At 37.1% G+C, this 27,986-nt stretch overlaps 1 protein-coding gene across 1 annotated transcript; it reads left to right on the forward strand.

Moving 5' to 3' along the window:
- Positions 1-2,927: 2,927 nt before the first annotated feature.
- LOC145228053 (complement C3-like) lies at positions 2,928-27,968 on the forward strand. The gene is made up of 37 exons (XM_080093028.1): positions 2,928-2,940; positions 3,009-3,099; positions 3,446-3,554; positions 4,262-4,400; positions 4,924-5,048; positions 5,423-5,483; positions 5,807-5,901; positions 6,556-6,660; positions 7,099-7,194; positions 7,768-7,956; positions 8,643-8,706; positions 9,176-9,336; positions 9,675-9,795; positions 11,246-11,408; positions 11,866-11,991; positions 12,413-12,504; positions 12,864-13,009; positions 13,604-13,655; positions 14,204-14,376; positions 14,777-14,915; positions 15,674-15,746; positions 16,081-16,217; positions 16,913-16,997; positions 17,383-17,542; positions 18,024-18,265; positions 19,010-19,197; positions 19,750-19,895; positions 19,997-20,174; positions 21,137-21,270; positions 22,047-22,176; positions 22,627-22,781; positions 23,670-23,782; positions 24,085-24,198; positions 24,721-24,821; positions 25,126-25,238; positions 26,986-27,071; positions 27,533-27,968. Exons 1-37 carry the CDS (start codon positions 2,928-2,930, stop codon positions 27,738-27,740), a joined length of 4,623 nt encoding a protein of 1,540 aa, XP_079949154.1. The 3' UTR covers positions 27,741-27,968.
- Positions 27,969-27,986: the final 18 nt, after the last annotated feature.

Raw genomic sequence — 27,986 nt, forward strand, 5'->3', positions numbered from 1 at the left:
GTTCGTAAAACTTTTATCCACGCAGCCGACACTTGCTTTTTACGTTTTATCATCATTTTTTGCGTTTTTTTTTGGTGTTTTCCCGTTTCGCCGCGATTTTTTGATTGCAAGTAGGGCCGGATTCGGGATTGGGTTCGAATAAAACAGACTTGATTCGGACCTGGCTTCACACTAGACCAGATTTGTGTCGTAATTTAACCTTGGCGAACCGATTTTTCGGGACTGAGTTGGACTTAGGGGGCGATACAGGGGCGTGGTTTGCTCCGGAAACAGACCGGAACTGGTGGATGGCAACGAAAACTTTCTTGACAACCCTAAACATTGGATGCATGCCAAACACGTTTTACCGGGAAAGTTACTTCCAAATAATCTGCGCAGCTGCATACCGCCTGCAAGTTATTAGCCCACACACAAATGTGCTGCACCTACAATTAGTGTGGCTGCGTCGGTATTATCTAGTTTTAATTTCAGTATACTTTTGCAATTGCTTATTTTAAGCTAAACAATCCATTCAAAATTAATGCTTACCACACGTTTGCAGGTTCCAAGTGACGAAATTCCAAATTATCGGATCCGACAAACCGTTCTTCTCACCGTACAAATAACAGGCAGCGCATCCGACTTTACAGACACCGTAGAGATATACCTGAGCAAGGACAGCGGTTATATCTTCCTGATTACTGATCGTCCGATTTACAAGTAAGTACTAGACACAGAGTCACACGTTATACCGAATCTAGTCGGTCTTCTAAGCTTAATATTTTAAAAATAGGCCTATACACTTATGAAAAGCATAGGCTAAAAATATCTAGCCTGCGGTGGGATTCGAACCCATGACAGGCGTCTATTAGGGAATCGCGCTCTACAAACTGTGCTACACAGTTTTTTGTGGTCGAATTACAAGCAACGTTGCCTGCCTCGTATGCATCGTGCTGCACATGTCAGCTTTGTGGTGGGGGATCGCCAGAACGACCGATGACTGGCTAAGCTGAACAGATACTTGTTACTGGTACAGCCTCAAAGCTAATCCCGAAGACTTCAGGCCTGATCTCAGTAATGAATGTCTGTTTAGTTTAACTTGAAACACAAAAAATGTTAAGTTATTTGGTGCATTCACTGCCATACATATGTCTTGGCAGATGCTTTGCAATTTAGGCAGCAGCGCCCTCCTTTGGGTGTTTTGTAAAATTAGGTGAAGGGTCAAATATCCCGTTTTGGGGCAACGAAAAGTTGCGTCGAAAAAACATGATTTAAGACAATTGACCCATTGCGCCGAAAAACCTTCTTAACTTTGTGGATGAAAGTAGCAAAACAAAATGTATTTTTTTCTTACAGACCCAATGAGCTGGTGAAGATTCGAGTATTTCCGCTGAAACAGAGAATGGGACCTTCCGATCAGAACGTGGAAATTCTTATTAAGGTAAAATCATAGAGGTCTGAGATTTTTAACCGGGGTATTTCAAAGCCCCAAGTCTAAAAATAGAAACGAAAATAACTCAGCTAAAGAAACTTGGGTGTAATTTATAAACTTACCGTCAAAATATGACACGGGGTAGACAGGAGAAAAAAAAAGATTAATGTTCAAACACATGTTTAGTTTATTTTTCTTCTTTTCCGCAGACCCCAGACGGAGTTGGAGTTGAGAAGCGAAATCGAAATCTTCCCGTTGCCGATTTCATCTACGCCCAGTTCAGAATTCCAGAAAATCCAGTTTTCGGTTTGTGGTCGGTAGAAGGAAGATATTCGGATAAGGTAAAGACTCCACAAAACACGATTGCTCTACACACAAATATTTGAAAACAATTGTTGATATAAAGTGGCGGATTAAGATTATATTGATTCCCAGGTTGAAACTTTGAAATTAGCTCTATTCGCATGTATATTAATACAGATAAAACTTTCGTAACTAGGGCAAAAAGGCCAAAACTTAGGAATTGTGGGGCCCTTAATTGTGACTGTAGATCAGTCAGCTATTTATATGCTTTCTAAACTTTCCTATGTTGTGGACAAATTCAAACCGATAGTACAGATTCGGGTCGACGTATAAGAGAATAAAAGCACTAATTTCCGGTAGTGCTATTTAGTCACAAAAGTTGCAAAGTTAAACCCGCGAGGCATTTAAATGATTTCAATCAGCTCTTCACAAAACAACACAATCTGCTGTTAGCGGTTTGGTATTTTCTGAAACGAAGCACATCGCCTGTGGCAGAGCAAGGTTTGATGTTGTGTCATGTGAACGCCGATTTGATCACGTTATCCAATATTACGACGTCGAAAACAATAAAAAAGAAAATAATCTTAACAAAATCCGAACCTTGTTGGTTCGAACCCGGGCCGTTTGTTTTGTGATTATAAAATAGGGAATTCAACTCAAAACCTTTAATGAAGCATTACTAAATCAGTATACAAATAGATTCATCTTGTTTACATTTTGCTATGCTTTTTGAAAACGTTTGTCCTAATCTTTCATATTGTTCACAGGGTTATGAAAGCAGCAGTACCATAAGCTTTGTAGTGCAAAGATACGGTAAGTAGACGATAATATCATATTTGGAAACAACCAGATTTTTACGAAATATTGATAGCTTTTGAAACGTTGTTTAATTCCAATTTAATGTGAGGATTAATGTCCAATAATCATGTCGTTATTTTAGAAACACGTCTGAACCTTACTGATGCGTAGTTAAGAAAACTGATGTAGGCTATCACTAACAAGATAGTAGCACCCAATTAATTCACTAAGTTTTAAGTCAGGTTCGGGCTTTAGATCGATAAAAAGAGACATGATTCGTGCCTGACGGTTCATGTGTATCGCAATTTTTCGGGTAAACGGGTGAATCGACTGAAGGGCTTTCTGTGTTGGTTTGCGGCCTACAATATAGTATGACCCTCACCCATCTCACTTAAAAGACCCAGTAAACTAAGATATGGAAATGGTTAGTAAATGAGGAAAAAAACATCTTTGAGAACCAATGGGTTGGAGAAATAAATACTTTTTTTCCTTTCAGTGTTGCCGACGTTTCAAGTAAAAATCGAAACCAAACCTTACATTCTACTTTCCGACGACGATATAAAGGGAAAGATTAAAGCTGAATACAGGTAACGCATTTAAATGTGAGATGTTGTAGTTGATAGGTTAAAAAACAAAGCATTAAATAATGACTGGTTGTATTTTTAACATACGGCTATTGCTGTTTTTCTGTGGTGGTTGACTGCTTTGGTAATAGATTTAAAAGACTTAGTGGTTTCTGATCATTTTGTTAGACAAATTTGTTTCTTACAGCCAACTAGATTATTATGTTTCCCCTTCCTTTCAAAGTTTCGTAAATTTTAAAAGTAATTGTGAGTTTAGCTAACAACGCTAACAAAATATAGAGTTTTCAACTTAAAGTTAACTCCAATCCCTCATAACGTGGACTTTCACATTTACTCCTGATCCTTATAGTTATGGAGAGAAAGTAACGGGAAGTTATTTCCTGTCGGTGAAACTGAGAAAAAATCCAGATAGCAAAGCAGTTGAAATCTTCAGGATACCGGGAGAATATGAATTCGAGGTGAGAGTTTGTTAAACCGGTGCTTCTTAACTCTTCGACTATATTTGCTTCACTATAACCATTCGCGAAATCAAATCATGAAAACAACGAATATATAGTGTTGTTGCGAGGCTTATTGCATAAACTTTCCTTTATGACTCGCGTGCTAACACGATGAAGACTCTATTAACCTGTAGTGTTCGATTTTATGTTAATGTTCGCTAATGTGTCTCAAGGTTATAACCGCGTCACTACAAATTAAAGAGGTATACCACCGTCCTTAACCTCCCAAGATCCTGAGCTTGTCAGGACAGAGTCGAGTCGAATCCTTAATTCTTTAGCCTAAAAAACGGATAAAACGTGGTCTACTAGACCAGTGGTCGGCAACCGCCGGTCCGCGGTCCGGTACCGGTCCGCGAGGAGTTCGTTACCGGGCCGTATGATTTTCCAGGTTAAATGCTATAAAATAATTTGCCTATGTATACCGGGAATGAAAAAAAAAAAAATTTAAGCCTTTTATTGCTAAATATTTGTAATTTTTGGCCGGTCCGCGAAAAAATTTCAGTTTCAAAACCGGTCCGCAGTGCAAAAAAGGTTGCCGAGCCCTGTACTAGACAACAGAATTTTTACAAAACTTAATTGTATTACATTAAGAGCGGTGGTACTATGGCAGTTACAAACTTGTTGATCAGAATATTAGAAAACACAATGGGATGTTGTCCTTTCAGGCGTTGTTCGTAAACGGAGTGACATCTTTCGAAGTTCCTATCAACTTTATCGATTTGCAACTGAATGCGGAAGAAGGTGAAACCAGAGAAAGTCTTTTCGAGGCTGGAGCTTCCATTCTTATTCTTGCGACAGTGACAGGTGATTGAGACATTCACAAAATTTGATGTCAACAAAATGTAGAGTTGTATCAATCATGTTGATCAAATACGAAACTGCCATAAAGGTCGTATACAGAGAATAAAATCTATTGCAAAACGTTTTAAAAATATATTACTTTATTTGCAGGCTCTCCGGTAAATTTTGGCTTTTGTTCAATACATTATCTTATTTCGTGCAGATTATTCTTAATTTTTTCGACAATAGTCGTTGCTTAACTCAGAGTAGTTCTCTGTAGGGACATAAAGTCATAGCTTGGGTAAATTGTTGTGAAATCTGTTTCTTGTTTTTTTGCGGTCCTATTTTCGTTCCCTTTTCGTATGTCTTAAGGCTGTTACCAAGCAAATATACGCTTGTAATCATGGTTTCACCATAGATCCATCAGAAATTACCCCCCCAAAAGATTTGAAAGTAGTAACTACCGAAAAACATAGAGATCGTTGTTAAACCTCCAATTGTTTTGTCACATGCAACGTTGTTAAATATTTTGTTCGATATTGTGCAGGATCAGCTGATGGGATTCTTGAATCCGCGCTGACTCAGGGAATTCCACTTGTCAAGTCACCCTACGTCATCGACTCTACTCGACTTTTGAAACATTACGTTCCTTCACTCAGCTACACCGTACAGGTATTTCTATTAATTAAAAGCTATTAAAACATTATGTCATATGACTACCTAAATCTTTACCTAAAACATTTTACAGCGTTAACTTTCCGCTAATTTTCTTCAAATTTACGTTAGTTTTTGTACCGTAATGTTACACACTAGTAAGCATTCTAGACATACTTCAACTTTCAAATGCAAAAAAATCAAATCAAAATCACTTCAGTAACTGCTTACGAACTGGCATTTTGTCAAAAAGGTAAAATACACTAGCTAGCCTATAAGTACCAAAAACTAAATTGTACAGATGAATGTAACCTGTCATTTATTTACAATTTTAATATCGTACACGTAACATTATAGCAGTAACTATAAAAGACTTTTTTTTCGTAACACAGGTTGACATTAAGGACGCTGTGAAAGGAGCTCATGTAAAAGATGTGCCAGTTGTCATTAAAGGTTGGTACAGCAAAGTTTAATTGAGAAAGTTGAAACAGTTAATAAATGTTGTCATCCTGAATGAGTTTGCACAAAAAATGTTTGGGTCTTTTCGTTCTCGTGTATTTCAATTTAAAAAATAATCTTTAAAAAGCCCAAGCCACTAAATTTGGGTAAAACATATTTTGATTTTCCATCATTTAAAAAAGTTATAGAGTATGTATCGAATTGACAGAGGAAAGAGTTTGCTTTAAGAGACAGTTTACTCTCAATGTTTAGTGAAGTGATTGATGTCGACTTTATAATTCCATTGATATTACAATTGTTTATAACTTTACACCTAGTTGGAGAAGGCGACGACGTCAAAAATTACGAGGATATTGCTGATGGAAATGGTCAGATCAACGTCCTGCTAGATTTTACGCAACCGGGAAATCAGGTAAAAATGTTGCTCATTTACTCGAAACAAAGATTTACCAAGACACTTGGTTGTTGGTTTAAATCCAACTAAACCCTCTAGCTGGTATAACCAAATTTGTGATCACTTTTTTGATAAGTGTAAAAAATGTGTTACACATAATCTGCGGGTTTTATTTACAATCATTTGAAACGTAACAATTTGTTTCGGCCAACTACAGAATTCACAATGTGTGGTTGTAGCAAAACGAGACTTTAAAAGTAGAGCAATCAAAAGCCAGAGACCTTGTTAACAACGAATTCATTCTATTAAATACGTTTCGACAATCGTTTGGCACTGATGATGACAATAGGGATTGTTAAAAAAAGTTTAATGATAGAATGTGCTTGCTATAAACCAACTGTCAGTCAATTTTGTTTATTCGCATCTTTGTGCCAAACGATTGTCGAAATTTTTGTTTATTCACATCTTTGTGCCAACGTTTCAACAATCAGCAGTTGACAACCTGCACTAATGATGACAACAGCGATTGTTGAAACGTCAGCTCTGGTGTGTATTCTAAATACACAAGCTATCTGGCAGTAACAGTTTTTTAGTAGTTAATTATTTACATACAAGTGTTCCTAAATTAAAAACTAAAATTAACAATCTAAATATTCTCGAATGCTTTGACAGCGCCTTGAAGTTACGACCAACGACGCAAACTTAGGCAACGCGGATCAAGCAAACGGTGTGTTCCTAATCGAACCGTACGTATCCAGCAGTAAAAGTTATTTGCAGGTGAGTGGCAATCTGTAGCTTATGTTTAAATGGTTCGGGCCTGATTTCACACATTTCAACAAAGCAAACTGAACTTCCAGGCCTAATTAGGGCTTTATTTACAAACAATCGGGTTCGGGTCGGATTTGGGGCCAGTTACTACTCTGTTTCAAACAAGTATATTTAGATAAAGTTTACATTGTAATACAACGATGAATGTTAAAACCCCTCGGTTAAAGCAAATCAATTAGTTCCAGATCAAAGTAACAACGATTTCACTTATTCACCATCGTCAGACCTTATTCAAATAGAATTAAAACAAACGTTTTAGTTTTGAAAGCATGAAACAAACTTGGTTGTGATACAGTATATCTTTAATGTTAGCTTTAATGTTTGGTTCTGTCGCGCAAAACTTTGGCTGTGTTGACATGCATTTTAAAAAGTTTTTTGAATACACAGATTACAAGCCTCGAAAAAGTTGTGGAAAGAGGACGTCGAATGTCGTTTGTTCTTGACTTCCATCCGCTGCCAGCACCTCCAGAGATCAGAATTTTGGTACGAAGTGTTAAAAGTTGAATTATAACGAAGAAACATTGTGCAAGATTTTACTTTATGTACTCCATGATCACTTTCAATGAATCAGTTACTTGATGATACTTTTAATACTTTGTTATGATGATTTTATTAAATACTTCAATAACGTGATGATTAGTTTCAATAATTCATGATCTGCATAGATTTAAATTTTACTCTAAGAATTCTCTAACTTGAAGATAATTTTTATTACTTCATAATAACCGGATAACTAGTCCATGTTGAACTAACAGCGAAAGTGCTACTGATTAAGTTTCAGCTAATCGCTTTTTGAATCGTTTCGTTTAGAGCGAGTCATGCTTTTTTAAAGCAGGGAAAAAAACTGTATAACTGTTTGAAAAAAATATATGATTTTTAATTTGACGCGTTTAAAACTATATTCTTTTGATTGTCAGAAGGTTTAATAATTAAAAAAGGTTTAGCTAAGTATGTTGCTATGAAATCTACGTTTAGTTTTCTATTTGAATTAAATAAACATGAACCGTTGGTGTTATTTAATTTAGCTTCACAGAATGTTTTTTTTTCACTTTTTAGATCCTCGCCCGTGGTTCCATCGTGTATTCAGATGTCGTTGAAACAACAGCTGACAACCAGGTAGCGACGAAACGAATCGTTACCACCCAAAGTATGATTCCTTCTGCAAGAATTGTCGCTTACTACATGAAGGGAGCCGAAGTTGTGTCCTCCTCCATGTTTTTCGAAGTTATCAACCAATGCAAAGACGTAAGACAAGATAACATAGCAAACAACATTGGGTTTAACGTTTTAAAGTTGTTTGTAAATTACACGAGTCTAAGGCGGCTAATATCCCGTTTCCATGGCCGTTGGTCCGATCGGACTTTTAAAAGTCCGATCGGACCTCCTCGCGAGGAGGTCCGCGAAAACACTGAACAAAATGCTGAGTCATTCCTTATTGCGTCCGATCGGACAGAAATAGCGGAAAAGTCCGATCGGACCAACGGCCATGGAAACGGGATATAAGTTTGGAAAATTGTCTGTAGTTAAATGTATCCAAGACCTTTGCTTAAAACATTGGAATTTTGTTTGTAATTTGTAATTATAAGCCTAACTTTATTCGTAATATAAATGAATGCTTTGTCACATAACAATGGCGTTACATGTATCATAAATCTATTAGGAAATCCCTGTATACTTTTCGTAGTCTCTTGATAACCTCTACAATGTTTTGTTTAGTAATGTTTCTATGATACGCAGCCCTCAACTTTTTTGTTCAGTTTTTGATTTTTTTTACTGAGGCTTTGTTGCAATCAGGGTTGAAATTTCGGGAAAAATTTGACAAGTACTGGTTCGTTCCGGTAACAAAATAATTATGTCATGATACTGTACACATGTGGAAATAGCTTTAATGCTGGTTTTACCGACTTTTCTTACTTGAAATGCTTTTTTAGGAATTGGAAATTTCAGGCCCGGCGGAAGTTTTGCCCGGCAGAGATATTGATTTGAATATAACAGGTGAGGATATGTAACACAATAAGTTCAAACTGCCCCAGAACATGTAACCAAATGCCAAATGTTCACTTTTTTATTCCGCTATCTAAGGTAGCAGCAGGCATTAACGCCAACTGCTTATAATGTTTAATGTAAGTTATAACAGTAAGAATCTTGTATTGTTTGACTTTTACAACGAAGTAACTCTTATTAATGAAATATCCTTGCAAACAAAGAAAAGGACTGCTATGATTCAGCGTCATTAATTTATGACTGCAGGATAATTCGAGGTAAAAACAAATTCTCGATTTTTATAAACCCTACATACTCACAACGGTTTACAAAGTTTGCAAACTGTTCGTTTCTTAGTTGTAGGAAGCAGTTTACATATGGGTCTTAATACCATGTTTTTTTGTCAAAAAACTGTTTGCCACTACTGCAACGTGTCTTTGTAAAATGCTAAACCCGTCACAACCAACATTTTGAACACTAGGGTCGCCAAACTCTATCGTGAGCTTGGTGGGAGTCGATCGAGCGGCTTATTTCTTGTACGACAAGAGCAGACTAACGAGAGATGTGATGTTCAAAAAGATGGGAACATTCGACCAAGGATGTGTACAACAGGGAGGAAAAAACGGAGAAGACGTTTTTGATGTGAGTAAACTTTTGTTATATATCAACAGTCACTTGTAGCCTTTTAAAAGCTTTTAAGATTGACATTGTTATGAAGATTTTATTTCGTAATTTTTAATAGTTTACTTTTTATTTTGTTGCTCAGGAACAATAAAAACGCGGGGTGAACTTACCTGTTATCAAAAATATAATTGACATGAAAGCCTGTTGTATAAAGTAAATACAGTATATTAGAGACTTCAGAAATCGTTGTGGCTTGTAGAAAAACAGTAAGGCAAAATAATGTTTCTTTTATTATACGTTATAGTACAAACGGCCCGGTAAATGAACACGTTTTTTCTTCCTTTGCACGATTTCAGGGTGCGGGTCTTATTATCGGCACAAACACGATACAACCAAAGGAAATCCGAAGTATTGCTTGTAATCAGGATTCTAAAAAGCGAAAGAAGCGAGACGTTGCCGATCAAAACTTTGACCTTGGTGAGATTGTGAAGGACAAAAATTTCAGTGTGACATTAAAAGCACGAAAACCGTGGTTGCTTTGAAAACTAACATTATGTGTCTTTCCGCTCACAATAACGCATTCACGATCGGTATTACATTGACAAAACCTTCTGTTTTGAAACAATAAAACCCTTAGACGACAAAACTCTTGCTTAAATTGAACTCAGTCATAACGGTAAATTCACAATTAGCATTGAAATTAGAACCTTCGACCGTTTCAAAGCAGAAAACCTTTAGAGCAAAACTCTTGCTTAAATCGAAATCAGTCAGTTTTGGGTAACACATGAACTTATATTTCGTCTACTAAGCAACATTTAATTCTTATTTAAATATAATGTTGAGATTATTTTACAAAAAAACAGGTGCAAAGCATAAATCGCTTCTGAAAAGCAAAATTTGAAATTTAAATTTGATTTAAAGAGACGATTTTACGCTTCCTGCCGTTGCAACAGGCAAAACATTCTCGTTGAAGTAGGATTGTACGTCTGATTTGAGGCAATAATTTTTCTTTTTTACGTCTATTGTCTGCGTGAGATTCCATACCTAAAAAAGTGTTTCACCTTATTCAAATAGAATTTCTTTTCTGAGTTGGTTACAACGGTATAACGCAGGGTTCTTCAACGGCGGCGATATCGCCCCCCAGGGGGCGATTTCGTCCACCGAGGGGGCGATGGTGACAATTTTTGAATTTGGGGGGCGATTTGACTTTAAAGGGGGGCGATTTCAACATTACTGATTGTATAAATATGTAACTGTGAGACTCAGCTAACTTTAACTTACACGCAGATTTTATTCGTCTTGCAAACACCAGGGACACAGGGCGCTTTAGCATAAACATGTTGCCATTTGAATACATTGTGTTTGCTGGTGATTGTTTTATTTTTTGTCAGCGAGGTTGGGCATTTCATTTGCCACAAGGGACACTTTATTCAGGCTATGTATGGTGACGGGCCATACTTTTTAAATTCAACGGTAACGAGCATTCCCTTAAGTTGGTTTGCTTTTTGCACTTTCTATAGGCCTACTGGCGCTTCCCAAACTATAAGTATTTGTAACATTCAATTTGGCAAATCCATTGCAAGTTGATGTGGAATGTACAGGTTTCTCCTCTACCGAGTAATGCCCTATTATTTTCAACAACAGAAGGCGATTGTTCGCGCATAATCGTAATATTACCTTGTCTAAGATGTAACAAATTTTCCTCAGCTGCATTATATAGAATTACCAGAAATAGATCCTGCGAGTTGTAGTAGAAATTAAATTAAGTTTTAACTATTAACTGAAGATTTTGTGTTGCTGGGTGAATCTAACCGCCCACATCAATTTTAAAGGGGGGCGATTTTGAGCCAGTGCCCTTGAAAGGGGTCAATATCGCTAAAAAGGTTGAAGACCGCTGGTATAACGGAAGAGTTTTTAATTTTAACAGAGGCAGAGTTGTATAAATGCGAGTTGCAAGGAAGACTTGAAAGCCCCAACCCTGAAGACGACTGTCTGAAACGTGGCAATCGTGTCAGGGATGCTTTTGAGGATATTTACAAAGGCTGCTGGGAACGATTCTTTCAGGCTTGTGTCAATGAAACTGGTGAAAGGTAAGAATTACTGATGCACCGAAAGTTTTCGCATTGTGAAAGTGATTTTGGTTTGTCATAATTGAGTTTACTTGCTGTATGCCTAACCCACAAGACCATATACTAGCGGTTTAACATACTTTGTCGGAAAACTTGATGTTTCAAAAAAGTATCATGCTTGAAGAAGGGAGAAATGAAAGACACTGAATGTCCAAAAATTTAACGATATCTCCTTTACTCACGTGTCTAGTGCTGTTTCCACAATCTCTGCTTTCCTACTGCATTTTGAACAAACGAAATGGGTCACGCAACTTGTTTTTGAATTGTTTAGTGTTATAGATTTTAGGCAACGCAATTCTACTGTATATAGTTTAAGCCTTCATGTACATACTGCCTATGGATCGCAAGGCGTTTGTGCCGAAAACCACTCAGTCACCTTGGTGGCCTTTATAATAACAACGGAACTTTTTTCCTTTAGAATCATTCGGTTGATTCGCAGCGAGCAGGGCAAATCTGGAGGTCAACAAGAAGCCGAGCAAGGTGTCGCCGATGCGCTGATCAGAACCGACTTCCAAGACAGTTTATTCTTTACCACTGTTGCGCTGTAAGTTCAAAGTATGACTTACGGAGCTGAACAGAATGACCCAAGTAAAAAATGACATGCAACATTAGTTGAAAATTTCAGTAGCAAGTTTGTTTAACTGTTTTTTGGTTTATCCAAATGTGCATAAATCTTAACAACCAAAGGTCCAGTGGAAAATACTAAAGAAGCGTTTCGTCCATTAGGATGCATATACGAACAAAATTTTGAAGAAGCCCTACCGTTCTGGTGGGCAACTCTTCAGCAAATTAAATTCTAAAAAAAACAACTAATATCTTGTTTGGAATCACACCAGTTGAACGAACTTTATTCAACAATGGACCAGTAACCCTTAAGGGCAGAAACAATAACAATGTGCATGACCATTTGTCTAGTTTAAATGTTTTACAAAACATATGAATACTTAAGTGACATATTATTACAGAAACAATGCCGGTGTTGGATCAAAGAGCACAACATCGCGTCACAGTATTACAACCTTCGACATCGACGCTGTGAGCATGCAAAGTTCACCAGGTAAAAAAAACGTACTGGTATGTTGCAGTAATTAGTTTTCTTTGGTACACTATACACGGATCTGAAGTTTCATGAAGGGAATAACGCTACAACTTCACGTCACTGTTTCGCACCTTTTTATCGATCTTTTATGTGAATCAAGTGTATATAAACGGTAGTAACTGATGTAGCCCTTCATATCACTGATGATGGCATGAGCATTTGCCGAAACGTTTCATTCATAAAGCCTGTTGCATTTTACGTCAATTTGGGCCGTTTTACTCGCTTAAAAACTATCATTCAACATCACAGCTACTCTGACTAATTGACGTAAAGGAACTCTATAATAGCAAGTGAGCAAATCGTTTTAATTTTTACAGATGGGTTCTGTGTTGCCGAACCCACACAAGTTCGAAGTTTCAAAAAGATTTTTGTCCAACTTTACATCCCATACTCGTTAAAGAAACGTGAGCAGGCCAACCTTAGGTTATCCGTTTTCAACTACGATCAACAGAACGACAAAGTGGTAAGTACAAAAATCTTTGTACTGTAACAACTGTGTGTGCCTAAAAGTAAATAATCAGTAAGGTTGAAAATGTTGCCCTTAATCGTTTTGTTTCCAAGTAAATAAACCACCAAAACTGCAAGACAAGTTTGTAATTTTTTTTTATTGGAGTTGTAAGCGGGTCTAAAATTGGGTCCAAAACATAAAGTACAAGCCCGAAAACCGGCACGATCAGTTTGCAAAAACAAAAGAAAGCCCATACGATGTAATAGCGGTGAAAATGATGCCGCTTGCAAAGCCAGGCCCCAGACCCGTTTGTTTCAAGCGAAAAGTCCGCCCCGACAACTCTTAACTATGCAGATTCACAGTCAAATATAAGTTCACAACGTCTAAGTATGATCATCGGTCTCCAACCACAATTTGTTAGTGTTTGCTAAAAAAATAAAAACATAATTGCTCCTGGGGTTTAATACAAAAATTTGCACCGTTTTCTTGTTAAAGTATATTGATACTTTCAAAACTACAAACACCAATCAGCTCTACAGTATAATAGTGTATGTCCTTAATCGGTTATGAGTTGAATTGGAATTTCGCAACTGCAACTTACATTGCCAGGTTTCAATTGAAGTGAATCCCGGACCAGGACTGTGTTCATACTTCAAATCAGGTAAAAATATTTTTTGACAACTTCTAAAGTGCAGGATTTTGTATTAGTTGTGCATAAATTCCCGAAATATGCGGTTTGAAACAGTCTGTAAAAGTACGGGATATTTTTTCAGTTTTTTGTTTGAAAAACCCCAAAGAAAACAGTATTAGTGTTTTTTTTCGGCCAATTTAGTCTAGCAATAACAAACCGCCTAAATTAGGGTTAACAACATTCGCTGTGAGAAAAAAGGCAGAAGAAAATATGAACAGTTACTGTGCCACCGAAATTATTTAAAGTTTATGTAAAACACAAATTGTCCAACTCATTTTAACGCCACAGAACCTCTATTGGCCTCATTTTTCTCTATCGAACCTCTATTGGCCTCAATTGTATGGCTTTCACAAACTGGAGAACTTAAACGCGAATTTGATTGGTGTTACAAACGGTTACAACCAAAAAGTTTCATTCATTTTGGGCAATAAAATTCCCGCTGTATTATTTTGGACACAAAATGGCGTCCATAAGGCCAATACAGACTTTGGAATTAACATGTTGCATTTTGTCGACAGATGATTGGTCACTTTTGAGTGTGATGCGCGTGAGACGAGGAAAATCGGCCTCTCAAACTATCACTGTGCTTCCGCTGGAAATCCCAGATAGTGGGAAGGCAATCATGCGTGTCCGGGTGAGGGCACAAGGTGGCGCTGTGCTGGATTCGGTCGAAAGAAAAATTGTTATTGAGGTAAGACAGGGTCAATCAAAACAAATTTCACTGATCACAATGGTCCTCTGTGTACTCGGGAAGCTTGTGTGTATGCCCAGTCACGTAAAAGTCTATGTCGTGGATATACCTGTGTGTAGCCACAGTGCGCACATCTAACGTTGCTTTAAGTGTTACTCAATGTACTCAGGGAGCTTGTGTGTATGTCCAGAAAGATGAACATCTATGCTGCGCATAAACTGGTATGTGGTCACAGCATGCACATCTAATGTTGCTCACAGTGGTCCTCAGTGTACTCAGGGAGCTTGTGTGTATATACCAAGACATATAAAAACCAAAACGTTCTAAAAACATTCAGTTTCCTGAATGATGGATCCCACTTTAAGTCAATAACAATCGTTTATCTTGAATTTGTTTGCAGGAAGTTGGAGAGATTAAAGATATAAGTGGAAGCGAACCGATTGATTTGAAACACGACAGACGGACGACCTTTGACCTCCAGTTCTTGTTCCAGGAACGATTTGTTTACGGGACAAGGAAGTGTTGGATTTATGCTTACAGTAAGTTGACAGCCCGACGTGCAACATCAGAAAAATCAATTGTAGGACCGAAATTTTCGGGTCGTGTTCGAGCTCTAGTTTAAATAAGCCAGACGAATTCAGGCGTGGCTTTACACTTAGCCACTTTTGTGACGTAATATTTCGAGATTTTTGTTCATCATCTTAACTGAAACTGGTCAATCTGGCGATCCCCCACTACGAAGCTGAGATGCGCGGCATGCGAGGCAGGCAACGGTGCTCGTGATTCAACTTTCGGCGGATCACCCACTGAGCCTGTGTAGCTCGGTTGGTAGAGCGCGATTCCCGGAAAGACTCCTGTCGTGGGTTCGAATCCTACGCCTTACCATATGCAGTGAATAGGCCTGGCGTACTGTGATCCAACAAGGGATGCGATCTGAACTTTTAGTCTTAATTGTACCTTTTTGTCTGGAGCTCAACTTTAGATCCATTTACAACTCTAAATTAGTTGTAATTTAATGAGTAAAATGGATAATTGTTGGGACCTGTAACGTCGTGCTTAGAACCTTAGCCGTTTTTCGTTCTCATGCATGCCATGGTGCCTAAAGGATTGCTTAACCCAACGTGTTTTAGGCAAACTAAGCGAAACAAATAAAACTTAACAATAGATAAAGACATTCTGGTAGTTTTATTTTGTTTGGCTAAATAATGCTTTGTCCAAAATACGACCAGATTTAAGCATGTTATTTGATATGGTGCATATACACTTTGCGTATTGTTACGTTGTGTTCGTTTAATAGGCAACTTCTTGGGACCTACGATTGAGGTTGACCCGATCAGCAAAGAACCGCGAGATATCAAGAGCATTTTCAGGTAAGAACAACAGTAAAAGCAAACACAGCTTACCCACATTATCATGATTAAAGGTTTTAGATCTCAGTGACAACATTTTGGTGCGCATGACAACACTAGAACTTCATTTCGTCGTTATTCGCTACCAATAACAGTCTACTAATCAAATTGAAGCAAATTAATTTGTTCAATTTTGTTTGTGAAAAGCATTTTCTCAATGAGAAATCATATGGGTTACTTAGTTCCTAAAGTGAAAGAAGAGTTTTTAAAACATTTTGAAGTTTTGATTAAATATAAATAATAATGAAAACATCAAAGTTTATCAGCAAGTGAATGAATTTCGATTTTTTTTCAGAAATCCCGGTGGTTGCGGAGAACAGACAATGCTTACCACCGGACCAAACGTGTTTGCGCTCGACTATATGGTGAGAAGCAAGAAAATGGCGGAAGGTACGCCAGAGTACATCGCAAACGTCAATCGCATACAAGCCGGTAAGTTCAAATAGATCGAACTTGGGTTCGTCACATTTTCGTAATGTCGCCCTGATCATTTGTCATCATTAAAATTACATCGCAACACAATCTGACCTTAATCCCATTTGTTACCATTATGTGTTGTGACAATGGATCCTGAACTAGTTATTATCGTTACCCTTGAGAATAGTCAGACGAAATTCATTAAACCCCCAAAAGATATTGCACTGAATTATTTCCTTTTTGCATTTCATTACGTTACCTACATTCAGTAATCAACCCCCACAAAACACAGACAGTTAACGGCACTTAATAATAAAAATACATCTATAGACACCGTTCCGTTCAGCAATTTCATCTCAATATAAATATGCTTAAATGCTTGTCAAAATATGTTCAACTCATGTACAATATCGAATCATATGCAAAACCAGACTGAACAAAAGTGGTCGTCTTTTTTAAAATTATGGTTGTACGGAAATTTTAAAAAATCTAAAAAATATCAAAGTCGACCACTTAAATATGTCAAATTTCGTCAGAATCCATTCACTATCGCAAAACACAGCACAACAAGGAAGTTATATCAAAGTAGGGCAGCAAAAGACTGGAAATAAAGTGAATCTGCAATGCTAGATCAGCAAGCAGTGGTGACCACCTAGCAACCTGATATTATTTTGTCTTATTCAATTTGATCTCACAAATGTCTTTTTCAGGTTTCAACAACGAACTTGCGTACAGAACCACAGCTGTTCCATCAAGACCATGGGCTGTGTTTACTCATTATCCTCCAAGTACATGGTAAGACAAATTTATTACCGCAGAAGTAGTTGTCCCCACGTCAATAAAATGTTCCTGTCACTATATCCGAAATGAGAGTGATCACAATATTAAATCAAGAATATGTATTCACCCTTTTTCACCACATCAAACTCAAACCTAATGTTAAAGTGGATGATTTTAAAATAATTAAACCAAAGTAAAATTTGGCTATTTCCATTGATATATACGGTCCACAGATTGAATGTAGGGGATAAATAAAATTTTGGGATATTTCGAGTTATTTTCTTAAACACAACCGAATCTAAAACTATTTCACCGCTGTGGGGGGTTAGTTCAAAAAGCTTGCAGTATATAACTTCATCACCTTTATCACAAACTTGCATTTAATTTTGACAAACAACAGGTTAAACGCTTATGTGGACAAAGTCTTCGCCAAAGGAAAGCAGTACTACAAAGCGATGGACATCACCCCCATATGTACTTCACTTGCGTGGCTTCTAACTGAACAACAAGCGGATGGTCACTTCCGCGAACAGAGACCCCCGCTTCATAGGGAAATGCACGTAAGTAAATTTTTCGTACAGTTTTTAAAATTACTTTGTGAGAAGTAAAAATGGCTAAAATGAAACGACAAAGAAAAATGAACCTGAAGTTTTAGTTTTAAATAAGTTAGTTTTATAAAGTTACAAAAAGTTTTTGCTAAAATTGAGACAACGCAACACAAATATCTTTCAGTTTGCTTGTGTTATTTTTTTCAAATATAACAGCAAGATTGCACCACAAAATAAATAATATCTACAACAGACAACCACACAACACAATTCTTCATTTTTTAACCAGAACGCTTAAACATCAATACTGTAAAGGCTTTGTTTACCTGTATATTTTTATAACACACTATAGATACATTTGAATGTGTTTGATGTTTGAGAAAAGTGTCACTACCAACTCCAGCATTTGCCCTCTGTTTTACCGAAATAAATAACATGCTGAAATCAACCATAAAAGCACATTGACCATCTTCTTATGTGATGTTCTACACAGGGGGCAGTTGGTGGATCGCTGACTCTTACCGCTTACGTATTAATCACCTTGCAAGAGACGCGAAGTCTGTGCTTGCCCGCACTTAACATGCAAGTACAGAATGCTGCCACCAAGGCAGCGACATACTTGCAGAATAACAAGGACCAGGCGGCCTTCCATCGCCCATACGGTGTCGCTTTACTGGCATACGCTCTAGCTCTACATGAACCCTTCTCAGCGTTTACTGCTGAAATCCACCAAAGGTATGTCATACTTATACTTTAAACTTGAATCCCTCAGCTCGTTGCTTAGTAGATGAAGACTTTAACAAACCGTATGTTTATTAATTCAAGTTTATGAAATCATGACGTCATTCATCCTTCAGATTTTAAGATATATATAAATGTACATATTTCGCTTTTATGGCATCATCAGTATTTAAACGCAAGTGTAAACACAGGTATGTGGTATAATTTGTTCTTTGCAGGACCTACACAATTGACATCATCTTTTTTCTAAATAATTTACGATGCACTAACATTTGAACAGTGAGTTTTGAAGTGTGTTGCTACAATTCAAGCTTGAACAAAATTCACATTACATTGTGTACATTGCAACGCTATAAGCACTTTTTTATCCCATCTATATTACCAAAAGCATTCTCAGGACTTACTTGGTGCTTTTTGACCTGTAAATGTGCCCCCCGGGTAAGAACATGTCGGTTACCAGCTTGCCACAAGACTAAAATATCTAAGAACAAGTATTGGAGTCTAATGAGTTCGGGGGATAACTGATAACCTGATGTAAATGAAACCCGGAATCTGAAGGATTCAAGGACAATTAAAAACTGAAGTCGCCCGTTTGCAATAATAGAAACAAAAATGTTTCATAATTAAATAAGACTATTTGAACAAAGTTAAAGAAAAGAAGTCTAAGACCAAGCTAGTCAAACATAAAAAAGGCAGTGAATATAAAACCAAACAATTCATTCCATTCATTCAATACAGGTTGCTGTCGATGAAGACAACTTCCGAAGACAAACGCCTTGTATACTGGCAAGCCCGTACTGCAGCTGAGATAGCTGGAACAGGCATTCATTCATACTGGTACACAACCAGGCACTCAGCCGTCACAGTGGAAGCCACTTCATACGCTTTACTGGCTCTGGTTGAATTGGCTAAACTCCAACAACCAGGTACTTGTGTCTTGCATTGTCGGCAAATAATCATTTTTATTAGATAAATGATAGACACTGGTTTTAAAACTTCGTTATTCTGTGGCCCAAATGTTTATGATTCATAAATTGTGAAAAAGCTTTAAACATTACCACAACTCTACGGTCATATAGGCAGTTAGGGTACCATCATATAGTACTACAACTTCAAAAATATCTCGGTAACATACTTAAAATGTTTTATTTGCCCTATTACTTGGCCATTGCTTACAGTTTTAACCCATTCGCTTGCTTTAGTAACACAATACCAACAGCAAAATAAAGGTATTGGTTTTGTTAAAGTTTACGTCTTGTTAATGGTTGTTTACCTGAAATTTAAAGCCATATTTTACAGACGGACCAGGTTAATTGAGATAACCGTTTGATTGCATAAGGGGCCGTTATACTTTTTGAAGACAAAGTTCCAGTTAACTGCGGTTAATCGCATAAAAAACTTAGCCATTGGTTATGCGAACAACCGGATTCGTCTGTATATCCTATGTATGGCAACTTTAACACATGAATCTTTCGCAGTCCGACAAACTGACCTTGACCTAAACCGAAAAATTGCTAAGTGGTTGATTGGCCAGAGAAACGACGGAGGAGCATTCACATCCACCCAAGACACAGTGATGGGTTTGCAAGCATTGGCGAGTTACCAAATATGGGTAGACAGCGTGGTAAGTTGGACACGAACCAAGAAAAAAAAATATAGCTATATCCAAATATAACCGGAAAAAATACATTCATCAAGACAATAATTTCGTACTTTTTGACACAGGAACCTCCGAATACAGAAACTGATATCACTCTTAGCCTAAAGGGTGCGGTAGGAACCGATTGGGCGCCTGGGTCAGAATTCATTGAGCAGTTGGATAACAACAACATAAACCTCAAGATGCAGATTGATGTTCCTGACAATGTCATGCAATCCGAGTTGGTTACAGTTACAGCGACAGGTGATAAATGCACGAAGATTAATGCTTAAATACCCAAATACCAAAAACGCCTATTTCTACTTGATAACTAATAATTGCTAGCAGGTAACACATACGATATTAGGCTTATTACAGATGTGAGAAGTCGGTTATCAGTTATGCGAATCAGAATCCAATCTTTAAAACTTTTCCGGTTCTGACTTCAAGCAAAAACCCAACATTTATGTTGCCCTTGCAAACGTTGCTGTCTATTAACAAAATTGGCCAAAGTCGCCAAACAATTACACCACTTCACAATAATTTGAAACCCAACATCGATTGCACGTTAAAAACTCGACAACCTCATATCTAATTTGTTGTGACACTTTGAAGACATCTAAGAAATCTAAGACCTCGAGTGTAAAACACATTGTTGGTAAAAGTTTAAAAATTATTTTTTCAAGCCCGCAGATTTTTATCGACCCAAGAGTACTTTTGTGCGTCAACTGCATTGTGTCGTTAGAAAAATTCTCCTACACAAGTTAAAAAAGAAAGACAGTTCAATAAATGCGAAACTTGAAGTGTATCAAGCGTTACCATGCACACTACAAAAGTGTTCAATGTTCTGCTAACTTTCCCGCATATGGACGATACGACAAAAAAATAATGTACACTGAAATGTCGTGGTCGAACGAAATAATTATCAAGAGGTCATGCGTCTTTATTGTGGGCATAACGCAGCCATTGCCTAAACAGTGGTTTAAACTACTATAAGATCAGGCCCAGTCAAACCAAAATCACTTTGTAATTTAAATATGTTGTCAACAAACAAACCAACAAGTCCGACAGGTGTCTACTAGAAACATATTAAGCTTGTAGACCAACTAGAATCATTAAACTACTTTAGAGTCTTACACCCAAAGTTTATGATGTGTACCTTGTTAAGAACAAATCCTGTGTAACTAAATCGTCCAGCAAACAAATTTACCTTTTGTCTTACACAGGTGTTGGCGAAGGTGTTATGTCGTACCGCTGCATCTACAGGACAGAAGTAGACGCAGACACTTGTGCTTTTGATCTCAGTATCAATATTCAAAAAATCCCACGCGACGTTCCACTGATGAGAGTTAAAATGACTGTAAGTTATATAAAGGCGGTGTTAAGGGACCTTAAATATTGAATTATTTCTTGAGAGTAATGGCCTAAATGCTCAGCTGCATGTCTGAATAATTTAACTGATCAATGAATTGACAGATTTTGAAATGTCTGAAGTATTTGATCCATTTTGAACATACATATTGATAAATAGACTTCTTCAGAATCTTATTTAAAAGGAACAAACTCATCAATTAATCAATGTTTGTTTTGTTTACCAAAAAGTAACCTGCGCGCATTTAAACTAAAAAGGAAACTGATGGCCGGAAGACATGAAATAAATCAATGCGTCAACAAATGTTCAGGATATTTATTATATCATTGAGAATGACATGGTAATTTCCGAAACGTTTGAGAAGAAAAGAATGTCGTTTTTACGAGCTTATAAATCTTATATAATTACCTAAAACGACTAAAATCAGATTCGCGTATAGCAGTGGTTCCCAACTTTTATCGACGAAATCCTCCCCTAAAACTTCAAAACATTTTCATTTCTCCCCAATAGACTAGGCTACATAGTACATGGTATTTGCTCACTTTTAGACATCATAAGTGTCTATTTACAAAACACATGTACAAATTAAAAAAGTAAATTTCAAACTGCACCACAATATCATATCGTTTTTAGCTTATTATTTGATTGCTCGATGTTTTTACAACGTTACTTTCCTGAAGTTTCGAAAATTCCTAGTTGGGAATTACTGGCGTTTCGTATCCCATGAAAAGTATTGGTTTGTGAAAATAGACTTATGCACACAGATCACAATTTCGAAGCCAATTGGCGATTCAGCTGGCATGTCGATTGTGGAGGTTGGACTTATGTCAGGATTTGTTCCAGTTCGGGAAACACTAAACCGACTTTCAAGAGACCACGTACGTGATGGAATAGGTCAGTAGAATATTCCCCTCCCTCCGTTCTAATCACAGCACAGAAAGTTTATTAGAGGCGTTTATACTGAATCAATGCTTAGATAACCGGCTTGTGTAGCCGATTCGGCAAACCTCCTGTCGTGGGTTCAAATCCCACCGTGAGGCTAAAGTCTGCCTTGTCTTGTCATATGTGGGAATGCTTGGTGATCGGTTGATTTAGTGTTTCGCTTTCCATAGCCCTGGCGTACCATGATTTGTTTATTGATGTGCCCTGATCGCTGATATACATACATATATATATATATATATATAAACGGTTCAGCGCCTCCCCAGCAACTGGTTCATAAGTTCGTTGCTCCCCATTTTTTTATACTCGCCCCCTCTCGCACTTATTACTTTAGCTTAATTATTATATTACTTTAGAATTAGTAGTTACCTACTTAACCAGTAGTTACTTTTGTGTGAGCAGTTGACAGGTTCGAAATCACTCAACAGTCAGTTATACTCTACCTGAACAAAGTAACTGATCTCCCAGAGTCTCTGGTTTTCGACATGGAACAGGAAATCGCTATAGCTGAACCTCAACCGGCTAAAGTCAATATCTACGATTACTACGAACCCTCAGTAAGCACGTATCTTATACACACGGTTCTGGATAATCGCATTTGCAATTATAATCCAGCTTTATAGTTAGCCAGAATATACGATTCAAGGGAATTATTTCTTAACTTATGGTTTGCTTGTAATGTAGAATTTCTATTAATGAGTATATATGCTAAACTGAAGCTTTCAGTACACTTAAATCAGTGCGTGTATTTCGTGATGCAATGCAACATATAAACACAACATTTTTTTATACCTTTTTTTAACAAGGAAACCGGTGTTTTACCCAAAATGCAATTAAAATAAATCGCCTGTGTAACTTGTTTGGATATTTATAAGCTACAGTTATGCACCTTCTTGCCGTTTTGACCTAGGCGTTTTATGCAACAAAAACACTGGGAGCACCCAATGTAAAGTTACAAACCTCATGCTATAAGTTGTTCGTAGTGTGTTGTGGAATGGTAATGCAGTGAATGTCACTATTCTAGTCGGTCTTACTACGTATTAAATAAACAAAACCTCTGTGACAAATGTGCTAAACCATCTTTGGTGTTCCATTTTCCTTATTTACTTATTTTCGACCAGGCGTAGTATAATAGCAAATATATGAAGACCAATTTGAGCCATAGTGTGTATGTAAATGTAAGCGCTCTTTACACCCCCGGATCAATACGAGTTGCCACGAAGCATGAGCAAAATAAACGCGTTGCCAGGTTTACCTTGAACCACAACCTTTGTAGATTTGATGTATATTACCGACCAAGCTCGATTGTAACTACATGAAGCCAAAAACTAACCTATAGTGTAGGTAAACGTTGCGCCCTTTTTTTCGGATCAACACAAGTTGTCATTGATCAGGGATTGAATTAGTTCGCTTTTTGGGTCTCATCTTCAAACCAACTTTTGTAGATTCGATGTGGCAAGTTTTATGCACTTCCTGGTGAGCTTACACAACTTCGAACGTCGTGTGACGATCGAAACGAACTTTGCCGATGCGCCGAGGGAGGATGTCCAAAATGCCGGTAAGTCTGAATCAACATCTAAATGTAAACAAGATATCATTAGTTATGTTTCCATTGCGTCAATGTACAAGAAAATTGAGTAAAGTTGAATGTTTGCTACCGATTAGAACTGTTACCAAATATGTGTTCTTAAAGTTATCAAATATATGAAAATAATTTGTGGTTTTAAATCAAACAATCACATAAGTCTAATAATTTAAAATATCAAAACGACATAGTAGTCTTGAGTATAAGAATTATATAATTTAATCCCTTATTTAATCACTTGAAATAAACGTCTCGATCTCATTGGTAATGTTCAGAACGAGAGACCAACAGTTGAGCGAGAGCATCTGCACTGGACAAAACGAGGAAGAATATTGTGCATCATGTGTGGGGGATACTTGTCACGATATGTACGACACTGCCTGTAAGAGGTAAGATTGGGAACTGGCGTTGGCCGAACTACTGGTTCTCAAAATTGATTCAATGAGTACCCCGTAAACTGTGCCCTAAGTTAAAAATTTTACACCATAAACTCAGTTGAAAAACAGTAAGTTTGCTATGTGCACAAATTTGTCTTACACACATAATTACTGCAGACATATTACCATTGCTGTCGGAACGATATTTTGTTCTGTGAAAAGAGATTTTTAGGCAATGTCCCTTTTTTGTTTTATAATTCTATAAGTTTGCCATGCAACTCCAACACTCATTACTACAAATATATTACCAATATCTTTGGAATGATAATGTATTCTATTCTAAGAATACTTTTTCGAACACAACAAAAATTCGTTAAGCGATAAAATAGATTCACTGAAATTGTTGTTTTTTATAACTTAGCAGTTAGAAAACACTTTTATAGCAGTTAGAAAAACACTTTAACTGCGTTTTTATTTAATAGTGCATCGGATACGTCTAAAACTTTCATTACATATTTTTCGTTTCGTTTTCAGCAAATTCGCGCTCGTTGTGACGGTGGTACGTTCCTTCCCAGCAGAATCAAATGAGATCTTTGTGGAGTTTACCGGTCAGATCGTGGAATCGTTAAAGAAAGGTGGGTGAAAATGTTTATTTGCTATTTTAACATGCAAATTTGTGTAACGTATGGCTAAGCCTATCAATTCTGTTCGATGTCACTCGAATGTTGTAGTCAAAATTTGCACGGATATATAGGTTCGAAATGAAGTTTTTGCTAACTGTATTTCAGTGACAAACAATATACAAGATCTGATACCACTAAAAAGTGCAAAAATTAAGTAACAGAATCAGTCAATGACCATGCTGTATGTTGAAAGGTCGAATACTGTTCAGTATAATCACTCTCATATTTGATACCAGCATCGATTTTGTGTGTTTAGGTACTGACGTGGGAGCGGAGAAAAACAGCAACAGGACATTTGTGGCGCGCAGTGACTGCATCCAGAGTTGTATTGATCCGGCATTAGAACAAGCAGCAAAAAGTTCCAATAAGGTACAGTTACATGGTAAACCTTCATAAGAGTTTAAAGCACGGGTGTCAAACTCATACAACTTTAAGCGCCAAAAACAAACTTTTAATTAAGTGGAGGGCGGCATTATAGAAACATTTGTTACAGTGTAACATGACAACAAAAAACTTGGCATGATTAAAAAGTAAAATGTTCATTATTGCCATGAACTACATTTACACTAATAGAGAATGATTGTATCATGTAAATCTCACTGGTCTGACAGGGTATTCCGCTTGAGTAAAACACATAACTTCTAAAAGTTACTTCGCGGGCCGCACTACTTTAATGGCATCAGCAGACTCGATTTTGCCACTTTAATGACATCAGCAGACTGATTCGAGTAGACTGAAAGTTTCCGTTGAGTATCACTATCCGCAACTAGAATCGTTTGCATTGAACGCACATGGGTTAAAACAATTTTTGTGTAGCACAGTTTTATTGCCTACGGGTATAGCTTAGGAGATCCCCCCAAAAATCGTTTTCCTTTTTTTATCAGATAGTTTCTTTGTAAAGTTTTATCTTTGGTAACTGTTTACTGTAAAACACATCACTATTGTAACTTAGCGCATATAACTCGACCTAAAAGTGGCTTTTCAACCTTATCACCTAGACCAGTGTTTCTCAAACTTTTTTTGTTGCGACGCCCCTGGACAAGTTTTTCTGGACTTGCGACGCACCAGCAAATAAAAGTTAATGAGGAAACTTATTATTAAAGTCGGGTTTATTGATACAACAACAAAAAGCCACGAAACAAAACTTTTTTGCGACGCCCTTGAAAAATTGAAACGACGCACCAGGGCGTCGCGACGCACAGTTTGAGAACCACTGACCTAGACAGTCAGACTTTGAATGTTAGAGTTAGACAGAAACAAGTATGTTTTTAAACCACAGTATGTAGGCTATATTTTTATCACAAAAACTTGTTTCGATAATTTTCACAGCGATTGCCAAAATGTCTCCAGTATCACAATATAGTATTATTAGGGGATGCTCTAAAGCAGTGCTCTTTAACCTTTTTTGGTTTGGTGAACCCTTAAAGTTGTTGTGATGAACTCATGCACCCCGTTTACTTACAAGGTAAACTTAGGTAATAAGCGACATAAAAAATCGTTATGCATATCATCACGTAACACAGACACTATCAAACTTGACACGGGGTTAAAACATTAAAAAAGTTTACCTTGGTTATACATCATTTGAAACTTACATACTTTTTTCTAATATCCTGAAATTCAAATATTAATGGTTCATTAAAAGTTTGTGATGCACCCTTGTATACCCCTTCGTACTGGTGCACCCTAGGGTGCACCGTGCACACCGGTTGAAGAGCACTGCTCTGAAGTACGCAATCTACCAATAAAACTTGTATAAATAAAGCTGTTGACGGTTAGGGCTTTAGGGTCTTGGTGTGGGTTTGTATTAACAATAACACTACAATTTAATCTCAGGTAGCCCTGATTGGCTTAATCTTATACGTGTTCAGGGTGGTACTTAACACCGTATGGTACCTCATGTTAACGCTTCTAAGAGTATTAAGCCCATAAGGGTATCTAAAATTTAATTATAACGCTATTACAAACCCTCACCTCGAATAGCCCTAAACGTCAGCATAGTTTTTTTTAGCAGTATGGATATAGATTGCGTAGTTTGAGTATTTTGGAGTGGGCCTATTAATAGTATTAGCATTACTCTTTTTGACAAAAAAGATCGTTGTTTATATTTTTTCAGACTGCCAACTACTTTAAAGAAGGTGTCATTTTGTTCGTGGTGGGAGATGTTCAAGACAAGTATCGAACTCCGGATGGCCACTGGGGGTGAGTAACTGATATTCTATGGATAAATATTACTTGAGCTGTTGCGATATCCAAACGTTTACCACGTTAGAACAAAAGACAAAAAATCGTCAAGAGCTATACAGAGCGCTTACAGAAAATTAGGATTTTTTTATAAAAAATGACAAACAATTGAAGAGTTCAGAAAATGTAACGTACTCGTCTATATAACGTGAAAAAGACATCACATAATAAAACAAAATACAATATTATATACTGCAAACTGTTGAAATTGTAAGCAACATCAACGGATCGCGAATTTCCAACTTTTAAAAATGTGAAAGCAGGCTAAAAACCCTTGATTTATAATGAAGAAATCTATTAGTTACAATAACTTTTCATAAGTTTTTATGCACTGTTTTTGCTGCTCAAATTATTTTTGTAATACATTTTATTTTTGTTATTTGAGACTCAAAAATTTACCCTAAATTATTTTCTTACAGTGAAAAGTATCATTTAACCGAGAGAGCGGTATTGGAGCGGTACATTCCGGATAAAAAGTGTAAACAGAATAGAAAGAAATACGTAGACCTGAACTGTGTCAACCCAGCACCGAATAACGTGAAGAAATGCACGAAGGCAGCTCGCTTCAAAGCTTCGTGCGATAGCATGGACAAAATCAAGGAGAGACTCGTCCATTCGTGCGATTAAATAACAAAATAAGTTGATTTATGTAAAATAATGCCTTGCCGTATGTGGTGAACTGTTTATGTGAAAGCTTGGCAAATGTTACTGTACATCTACAATAAATTGCTTGCAGCATTAAAGTTAAAAATCATAGGCAGGCTCAGGAAGAACTTGTGATTTAACAGCCCAATTTGTTCGAAAGTAAGCAGAATACTCTTGTCGCTAGTCTTGCAGCGTTAGGTACGAGCCGAAACCCAGTATTTCAATCAA

Source organism: Phallusia mammillata, chromosome 5 (assembly GCF_965637545.1).
Source record: "Phallusia mammillata chromosome 5, kaPhaMamm4.hap1.1, whole genome shotgun sequence".
NCBI classification, from domain to species: Eukaryota; Metazoa; Chordata; class Ascidiacea; order Phlebobranchia; family Ascidiidae; genus Phallusia; species Phallusia mammillata.

Bases quoted from the DNA above. Each gene is read 5' to 3' on its own strand.
- LOC145228053 (XM_080093028.1), top strand. The intron at 7,957-8,642 runs GTAAGACAAGAT...ATGCTTTTTTAG, and splicing joins TTATCAACCAATGCAAAGAC to GAATTGGAAATTTCAGGCCC. The intron at 23,783-24,084 runs GTAAGTCTGAAT...GGTAATGTTCAG, and splicing joins GGAGGATGTCCAAAATGCCG to AACGAGAGACCAACAGTTGA.